Raw genomic sequence first — 10,024 nt, 5'->3', positions numbered from 1 at the left:
TAGTATTACAGTAAAATAATGATTACATAGGTGTTCCCTATGTAGGAAATAACACAAAGACACTCTAACTGCAGCTTGCATGTCACTGTTACAAGATGATATGTGGCTACGGAGCAGAATAGTCAGTCTAGGTTTTATCATCAGACCAATGTCTGAATAGCATTTATCATTGTTAATTACAATTTAGGTTTATACACCTAGACTTCCACTCAACCCAGGAATTCTCCATGGCAGGGAGCATGCTGAGTTGTCTTCCTTTCCCCAGCAACTAGAATGTAGTAAAAAGCCCTGATAGGACTTCATGTGCTTAGAAAAAGACTGAAAAAAATAAAGGACAAACATAGGAAAAGGCATATTTACTAGATTTCCATGACACATACTTATTTTAAATCCAATCTAGAAATAAGTGCATGATTTACATCAGACAACAGGCATAACAGGGCATCTCATAAAGGGCTTGCTAGCTCACGGCATTCCAGGCGTACACACAGCAAGACCTCTCCTGGTATTCCGGACTTTTTCAAATGCGTCACCGCGGCAGGTCAAAAATGGATTCCAGGGCGCCCTTCTCTTTACCACGTGCCATTGAATATGTTTTCCCACAAAAGCTGTCACCACAAGCCTATGAACAAGTCTGGTTAGCAACAGTAGGAAAAATGGAACTCTAAGTAACAACAGTATTTTAATTATTCCATGAGGAAGAAAACTTGCCGTGGACTGTTTTGTGAATCTAAGCACTTAGTACTTCTACAAGAAAATGCCTATTCAATTTAATTTTAATCTTAATTTTCTGGTAGGCTTATTCTTTTATTAAGTTTCTCATCATAAATGGAAGATACAAACATTTAAGAGTAGGAAATCAAATTTTTCTATTAAATTTTCTTTGCACTTTTACGCTTTGAAAATTCAAAACAGGTATGTCCGGTAAAAACAAATAAGGCACAAGATATTTCAGATTTGCCTCTTGATACACAGACATTTCAGATGATCAGGAGGACTTTCAAGCTAAAGCGAACATGTTGCTCTCATCTCCTCATGGCTACGTGCAAGACGGCAGCACATCTGCATGAGCACAGGGCAAACACCTAGAAAGAGAAGGGAAATAAAATCCTAGGCATTTCATGTGTGGGACCAGGAGTTATCCAACATGGAAACCATTTCAACATTCTGGGAAGTTTAGCGTGACTAGGAACCATCACTGGAACTGGAATGTTGAGCAACTTGACAGTGTTAAGTAAAACATACAACTTCTGGCCGATCCATGCACACCTTTATCCAAAGTACAGTGAACACGACTTTGATTTTACTGTTTCTTTCACAGCTTAGATTTCAAAGTTAAGTCTTCGAGGGATTTTTCTGAGAATTCAACTTAACTTTAAAATGGAAAAACAAAAAACAGAAGCTGCTTTGTAGAAATTCATCATCACAGAATACAACATTCCCTAAAATTTGAAATTTACTTTAAAAATTAGAACCCTTGTTTCTAGCAAAGTACATTATGGAAACCCCTGGGCAGGGAAGACCACCCAATTCTTGACAAATGTATCACTGACTATTTTAGAAAGTTTGATTCTTTTTCTTTGACCACATTATTGCTCAATAGCAAAAGAATATTCCACCTGTTTCTTCCTTTGAATATGGTACTATCTCTGAAATTCTGCATCATTTCTAATATTTTAAATAGTTATGAAGTGCCGTGCACCAAGCTGAGTGTGTCTTGAGCTCTAATTTGCTCAAGAGCCAGCTTTTTGAGACTATAAATGTGGCACTTTCTCATGAGTAGTTTCACTAATGTCTTATAAGATACTCAATATGCTACCAGCCCTGAAAAAAATGGCTGCTGCCACACAGCTCCAAAGAGTTATACATAGTGGGTGGATGACAAAAGCACTTTTTAGCATGACACATTTAAATGGAACAGCTACAGCCAGGTGAGGGAACACAAACGGCTGAGCTGATAGAAAATGGGAAGGTAGATGGGCCTAAACTACAATCCCTACAGCAGGGGCTGCATATGTGTAGGTTTCTATATGCAGAGACAAATAGGATTAGGTACTTAAAGCTTTCTGATGAGAATCCAGGGAAAGCACCTGGGCCTACAATGATTATCTTATTGTCAATAACAATAACATCCATGAAGAAACATGCAATCGGGCCTGAAAATGAAATGCCACAAGTTTGTCCAGAGTATCATAATATCGGGATTATAAAATCTGACACTTCTACATTGTCAGATTTTCTTACCAGCAAATATCTTATTGAAAAATTATTAAAGAATGACTGGTAACTATACAAAGCCTTTGCTGGTACAGGTATTATGGTATAGGTACCCATCTGGTAAAGAAAATATCACCATCCAAGCATCTTAAATATCTTAATATCTTTTATCATCCATATATTGTATTTGGTTTTTTTTTTTTGTCTTTTTGTCTTTTTGCCATTTCTTGGGCCGCTCCCGCGGCATATGGAGGTTCCCAGGCTAGGGGTCCAATCAGAACCATAGCCGCCGGCCTACGCCAGAGCCACAGCAACGCGGGATCCGAGCCACGTCTGCAACCTACACCACAGCTCACAGCAACACCAGATTGTTAACCCACTGAGCAAGGGCAGGGACCGAACCCGCAACCTCATGGTTCCTAGTCGGATTCGTTAACCACTGCGCCACGATGGGAACTCCCATCCATATATTGTAAACTAATATTCTCAAATTGTTTTATCCCAAGCTACTCTTGTTGTCTTACTTCTCCCACCCAAAAACCAACAGTGCTTTGAAAAATCATAATATCCTACAATAATAAAAAATCTAATGCTATAGAAATCTCAAAAACGTAATGTTAGTAATGTTAATTATCTAAAGAACTTGGCTTCATGGAATAACTTTTGAGTATTTATTGCTCAGATGGGTTCAAAAAATTCTTAAACATAATGTGGCCATGGCTCTAATACATCTGTAAACAGATATCGCTAATAAAAATTTTATTGGCATGAAATACTATAATTATGGATGTGTAAAATCTTTAAATCTTAAAGCCTCTTAGCATAATCATGTGTATCTATATACAAAACATACATAAATTTCACTTTATTTAAAACATATCAAAGAGGGAATTTCAAATCACACTAAACATAATAAATATAGAACTTGCTTTGTTAAAAATCTACAGTATACATTCAAGTAAAGGCTAAACTTCCAATGCCAACTATATATGACACAAAATTAAACATTTACAATAATCAGTTTCCTAAAAGTGCTATTTTTATACCTATAGGAGGAAACTCATTCTAGTGCTTTGTTTCCATCCAAACATCTATACATTCCTTTATTGACAGAACCAGATGCTTCTGTTACTAAAAATACATATCCAAAGCTTTTATATACTTTTAAATAGATTTATCATTTTAGCTCTTTGGGGGAGGAACAGGGAAGTCCAAACAAACACAGGCCATCTTAAATTATTAGAGACAACTGACTTTATGACACACCCTGTTTCAACTCAGAGGTGAAATGTGATGAACATGTAAATAGAAAAAGAAAAAAAAAAAAAAAAGCCCAGTTCGCAGGTCTAAGGTAAGCCATCCTTCTCTATGTGAGAATTTGTGAAGGTCGCCGAGCATCCGCTGGAGCGACCTTCCTGGGATCCAGGTCTTGATGCCGGGTTCCACTTCTGATTGGTACATTCTCTTCCAACCTGATTTGGTTTGGTTTCTTCAGGGGTTATGTTTAGTACACTGATTGAACTGCTGGGGAGAGAAAAAGAGATCTTCATCATCGCCTCCTCCTTCCACAGCCTCCTATGCCTGAATGTCTAAAATCTCATTCCTCCCTTGCCACATGCAAAGCAAGTTTTGAGGACATACTAGTCAGGAACACAGAAGTGTTTCCAAAGGGCCAAATTTATCACTTTTCTCTATCCATCTATTTATTTATCTGTTCAGGCTACCTTGACGGATGCTACCCAACTAGAGAGCCTAAGGTAGCTAGAGAACACGTGGGTTTTGAAAGCTAATGTCCCCTGTATCCCCTGCCTACCTTTTTATTTTATTTTTTAATTTTATGGCTGCACCCACAACATGTGGAAGTTCTTGGGCCAGGGACTGTATCCAAGCGGAAACTTCAACCTACCTACCTGTGCTGCAGCAACTTGGGATCCTTTAACCCACCATGTGGGCCAGGGATTGAATCTGCAAGCCCCAGTGACCCGAGCCACTGTAGTATGATTCTTAACCCACTGCACCACAGAAGGAACTAACCTCCCTCAACCTTCTGCCATTGCTTCCCAATCTCTTTATGGGTTCTTTCTCCGCTTGTCCATTTGTAAACGCACACTTTCATCCTCCATCCATTCACTTATGTAGATATTTAATGAATGTCTACAGAGAGGTTAAGAGTCCAGACCCTGAAGTCAGATGGTTTAGGTTCATAGCCCAGCTGGACCACTTATTAAGTCACTTCTGGCAAGTTAAACATCCTTGTTCTTCAGCTTCCTTAGCTGTAAAAAGGAAATAATAATAGTACCTACACCTCATAGGGCTGGGGTGGGAACTAGATGAATTAACACACACTAAGCACTTACAATGATGCTCCATTAACTTTAAGTCAGTCTTAAGTGTCTGAACAGACACAGCCCCTGGATTCAGAGACAAAGACTGAGGCATGCTCTGCAACAAGCCTCAAAATAAAGTTTAGTTAAATGATTACCTTCAAATCTATGAGGCTGAGCCAATGAATAATATTTTTTTTTTTGGCTGCTCCGCAGCATGCAGAGTTCCTGGGCCAGGGATCAGATCCGAGCTGCAGTTGTGACCTACGCCCCAGCTGTGGCAATGCCAGATCCTTAACCCACTGTGCCAGGCTGGGGATCAAACCATGGCCTTGCACTGCAGAGATGCCACCGATCCCATTACACCACAGTGGGAACTCTGAATAATACATTTTTATCAGCTGAATATCTTACATTTTTTCCCCCACAAAACCTCTTTTTCCTAGGTGTTCATTCTTTGATGTGGCTTTGGTTAAATGAAATTTTACGTGGCAATGCTAAAAAAAAAAAAAAAATTTAGTTGCTTTAATTCTAAAACTCTAAACCAAAACCATAATTGATAATTTCACTTATACTTATTTTAATTTTTAAGGAAAAAAAAAAGTAACTTGCTTAGAAATCAACCTCAGAATCCCTGGCAACTCAGATGAGATGAGATGAGATCAATGATGAAATAAATTCTCTGTGTAACTCAGTACAGGAATTACTTTGTGTGGAATCCAGGCACAGCCTTTATATAAAATTCCATTCCACACTTAAGGAGCAATGAGGACATTGCTCTAGAAATTAGCTACAAATACTCCTAATTATTCTACCATAATTTTATTACAAACCCAGACCCAAAGTGTTTTATGAGCAGGAATCCAGATGTAACAAATAATTAAAAATTTCAAGAAAAATATCAAGCTGCACAGCTTCTCTCCTGATAACCAGTTACATGACTTTTGTTTTATTCTCAGAGGTCAGTAACTATGAATAGCTTAATGAAATTTCTTTAAGCTCCAAAATTGTTTCTTTGCCACTGATGTTCAGTGTAGCTCTTTGAATACAAAAAACAGAATGGCGTTTTTATAATCCATTTATGTTTACATATATTTTTAGTGTCACAGCCTCTTACTGAAGGTTTATAATGGACCAAGTACTGTTTTAAGTGTTTCACATATACTGGCACTTAATCTCATAGTGCCCTATGATTTAGGTACTGAATGTTGGACTTCTTATTAAATACAAAACAGTCTTTGAGGAATATTTATGTTAAATATTTCATAACTAAAAATATGTAAAAACATAAAAATTTAAAATATGTAAAAATAGTTGAGGCAACTATGCTCTGTTCTCTTTTAGGCACAGAATGCATTACAAGCATACTTGGTTTTATTGTACTTCAACTGACTGCACTTTGCAGACACTGTATTTTTTACAAACTGAAGGTTTATGGCAGTCCTGAGTGATCAGATAATAATTAGCATTTTTTAGTGATAAAGTTTTTTGTTTTTTTGGGGGGGGGGGCACCCCGCCTATGGAGTTCGTGGGTTAGAGGTGAGATCCAGGCCGCAGATGTGACCTGCGCACCAGCTGAGGCAACACCGGATCCTTGACCCACTGGGGTGGGCTGGGGACTGAACTTGTGTCCCAGCATCGCAGAGATGCTGCTGATCCTGCTGTGCCATAGTGGGAACTCCTAAGGTATTTTTTAATTAAGGTATGTACATTGTTTTTTAGACATAATACTTTAATTGCATGCTTAGTAGAAGACAGTACAGTACAATTTTTGTCTTTTTAGGGCCACACTCGCAGCATATGGAGGTTCCCAAGCTAGGGGTTGAATCCGAGCCATAGCCACCAAGTTATGCCTCAGTCACAGCAACACCAGATCCAAGGCACATCCTCGACCTACGCCACAGCTTGTGGAAATGCCAGATCCTTTAACGCACTGAGCAAGGCCAGGGATCAAATCCACATCCCATGGATATTAGTCAGGTTCTTAACCCACTGAGCCACAACGGAAACTCCATTCATAACTTTTATATGCACTGGAAATCGACAAGTTGAGTAACTTGTTTTATTATGATATTTGCTTTATTGCAGTAGTCTGAAATGCAGTCCACAACATCTCCAAGATACGCTTGTATTTTAAAGTGGTGACTAGACTGTGGATCCAAATCTATACACAGAGTTCTGATTAGTCAAATTTGAGGGTTTCAATAACAGTCTATGTAAGAAAATACTCTAAGCTTACATTGTCTTTTGACTATAAATTAAACAAACTTTAACTTCCCATATTTAACCAACCGACCTATTGGTTCTAGCTGCAAACTGTAGCTTAAATCTGAGCATAGTTCTAGCTTCATGTTATGAACCTGGAGTCCAAATTACCAACATTCATCACCTTAACTACATTGACGTCTCCCGACTGGGTCTCCTGGCTTATGCTGCTGGCTCCTATAATCTGTTTCTCACATAAAAAACAAAGTAATCATTTTTAATACTTAGATTTTTAAGAAATCATTCACTCGCTTAAAAAGTCTCCAATGATTTTCCATTGCCCTTAAAACAATATCCGGGAGTTCCCGTTGTGGCGCAGCGGAAACGAATCTGACTTGGAACCATGAGGTTGCAGGTTCAATCCCTGACCTTGCTCAGTGGGTTAAGGATCCAGTGTTGCCCTGAGCTGTGGTGTAGGTCGCAGACGCGGCTTGGATCTGGTGTTGCTGTGGCTCTGGCATAGGCTGCTGGCTACAGCTCCGATTTGACCCCTAGCCTGGGAACCTCCATATGCCGAGGGTGTGGCCCTAAAAAGAAGACAAAACAAACAAACCAAAAAACAATATCCGACTGTCCACATATAAAGTAACGTTTCACAAATGAAATGTCAAGAGTGTGGTGGGAGGGTGGGGGGCAAGCAGAGTGGGGCTGTATATAAACAATACTGGTCATGAGGTGACAACTGCTGAACCTGTGTGATCACAGCAGTCCCTGACCTTATTCTCTCCATGTATGTATGTTTGGACTCTTACATAATAAAGTATTACCTCCCACACTCACATCTCTTGGTCTTGCTCACTAACTATACCGCCATCCAGAAACACATCCATGTTCCAGCTTAGGGTCCCTACATGTGCCTGCATGGCTCTTCCCCCAGCTCCCTTTTTGACCCCAATATTGACTTAGAGTCCTAATCCTTTTTAAAGCCAACTATAAATTACAGCGTCTTGTCCTTTTTTAAAAGCTTCAAATTTTTTTTTTTTTTTTTTTTTTTGGTCTTTTTGCCATTTCTTGGGCCACTCCCGCGGCATATGGAGGTTCCCAGGCTAGGGGTCGAATCCGAGCTGTAGCTGGGCCAGAGCCACTAGGCCAGAGCCACAGCAACGCGGGATCTGAGCCGCGTCTGCAACCTACACCACAGCTCATGGCAATGCCGGATCGTTAACCCACTGAGCAAGGCCAGGGATCAAACCCTCAACCTCATGGTTCCTAGTCAGATTCATTAACCACTGTGCCACGACGGGAACTCCAAATTTTTGTTTTAAAACTTGTCTATTTCACCATTCTTGGCCCAAGGGCAAGCTGTCACCTTCAGCACTCAGCTCCACACCAGTCTTTCACTGCCAAGTGTGCTGCAGCCCTGGCTCCTGCTTTCCAAGGTGCCCGGGCAGGCCCTCGTACCACTGTCTCTGATGCTACTTAGGAGGAAAGAGATCACCACGACACTTTGCAACACAGCCCTTTGCTCTTTTCAGTTCCTCTCTATCTTCCTAGGAATCTGCTTAGCTATTCCTATTCTATCTGCTTAGCTCAAAATTAATCTTGGAACACGCTCTGAGGTAGGGTTTTGATACTAATCCTTACAAAATACCAACATGCAGCAGTTAATAGCAACATCCTGGTTTCCTGGGGGTGAAAGCAACTGTGTACCCATCATCCATGGGCACAGCCCCTCCTCACCAGTCAAGGGGAGGGGGCTTTCCTTGGCTCTCTGTCTTTCTATACCAATACAACGAGCACAGCACAAGAAACTCTAAAATAGGAACTCCACAGAAACTAGGAAAACAATATGCTTCTATTCATTACAATTATAATAAATAATTCCTGAAATAAGATTATGTTTTAAGTTGTATTTTGCATGTGAAATAAAAAGAATCACTATTATATGACTTACATCCCAGAAGACAAGGAGCAGATCTAGCCTGTTCACCACCATCTTCCCAGCACCTAACAGGGGTCTACAGATAATGGATACCCCAGCAGAAATGTTTGTACAATGAATAAGTCCATCTTACTAAGATCTCCTCCAGAGCTTCTACTGTTGCTCATTTTTGACATGCCAACTTCTTCACAGTGCCCCTCTAGTACTGTTACAGACATGTGAGAAGATCACCTGTACACCAGTACCTATGTTCAGATGCACAGGAACGTGTCTGGCAAAAGTCTGAAGTAGAAGGGGAAGCAGGAAGAGATTTAGCAAGTTTAGATGTGCAAACTGGAGACCCGCTAGACACACTGTGAGGCTTCTTTTGCCGTGGCCTTGAGTGCACTACAGGGTTGTCCCGATCAGGACCTGTCAAACAGAAACAAACAAACAAAAAAAAGGACAAAAGACAGTACACAGGATGAGGCATGTAGTTAGGCAGGATCCTAGACGAGATTCATCTGCAGTTCTAGGTGAGGTATGAGGGGACAAAGTAACCTGAATATCCACTCTAGCCCCATGACTTTCCTCTAGCGAATCCTGTGGTCTTTGTTAGGCAGGGTCCACAACCATTTAGAAGGACCTAGTTTTGAAAATATTTCTAGGTTGTGAATTTTCAAAAGCAGACATTATAACACTCTCAACAAACTGTTTTGGGTATGCAAATTTCTCCTGTCATTTCTATTTTGTCTACAGTAAATAAAAGACCAATGCTGATTTTTATTCCCTAGTACAGAGTTCTTACTAGTGGTTGCTAAGTTTATAGATTCATAATCTACAGTCCTTTATTTACACGCATTTTTCGATTACAGCATTTACAAAGTACTCACTTCCGGAGAAGGCACTGAAAAGCTTCACATTTTCCGAGTTCTGGTGGTCAAAGGTAGTCATGTTTAAAAACTGCTGCTTTAACCAACTGGCTCTTTCTTCTTCAAATGCCTTTCGCTACCATAATAAGCAAACCAAAGAAATACTGATCAATATTTCAACATTCACAGAGTTGCCATTTCACACAATTTCTCCGTGTCTGCTCTCTATATCTTTACCTATTAAGTCCAAAGAATTAATCCTAGAAAACTAAGAAAAAATTCACTTAAGAAAATTATGTTTATTTTTTTTAATTTATTTATTTATTTTGGTCTTTTTGTCTTTTGAGGGCCGTACCCTCGGCATATGGAGGTTCCCAGGCTAGGCGTCCAATTGGAGTTGAAGCTGCTGGCCTGCGCCACCGCCACAGCAATGCAGGATCTGAGCCACATCTGCAACCTACACCACAGCTCATGGCAACACCAGA

At 40.0% G+C, this 10,024-nt stretch overlaps 1 protein-coding gene across 29 annotated transcripts in view; it reads right to left on the bottom strand.

The window, feature by feature from the left end:
- Positions 1-341: 341 nt before the first annotated feature.
- The window catches only part of SSX2IP (SSX family member 2 interacting protein), a 58,071-nt gene continuing 48,388 nt past the window's right edge, over positions 342-10,024 (bottom strand). For 13 of the 29 annotated variants that reach the window (XM_084964585.1, XM_084964586.1, XM_084964593.1 and 10 more), the window contains exons 12-14: positions 9,561-9,675; positions 8,934-9,099; positions 342-3,741 (exon numbers count right to left, since the gene is read on the bottom strand). In XM_084964585.1, the coding sequence (XP_084820711.1) occupies positions 3,564-3,741; positions 8,934-9,099; positions 9,561-9,675 (459 nt within the window). In that variant the 3' untranslated portion in view covers positions 342-3,563. Of the gene's footprint in view, positions 3,742-4,251; positions 4,491-8,700; positions 9,100-9,560; positions 9,676-10,024 lie in introns of all 29 variants that reach the window. The other 16 variants (XM_084964588.1, XM_084964591.1, XM_084964594.1 and 13 more) reach the window with 6 other exon arrangements.

The sequence above is a fragment of the Sus scrofa genome, chromosome 6 (assembly GCF_054392235.1).
Source record: "Sus scrofa isolate SSC_HxYL_T2T_F1_AM1 chromosome 6, Sscrofa_HxYL_maternal_Yorkshire_Landrace_v2.0, whole genome shotgun sequence".
Taxonomy (NCBI): domain Eukaryota; kingdom Metazoa; phylum Chordata; class Mammalia; order Artiodactyla; family Suidae; genus Sus; species Sus scrofa.
Note: the sequence above shows the minus strand (reverse complement) of the source record. Positions and strands in the feature narration are given on the sequence as shown.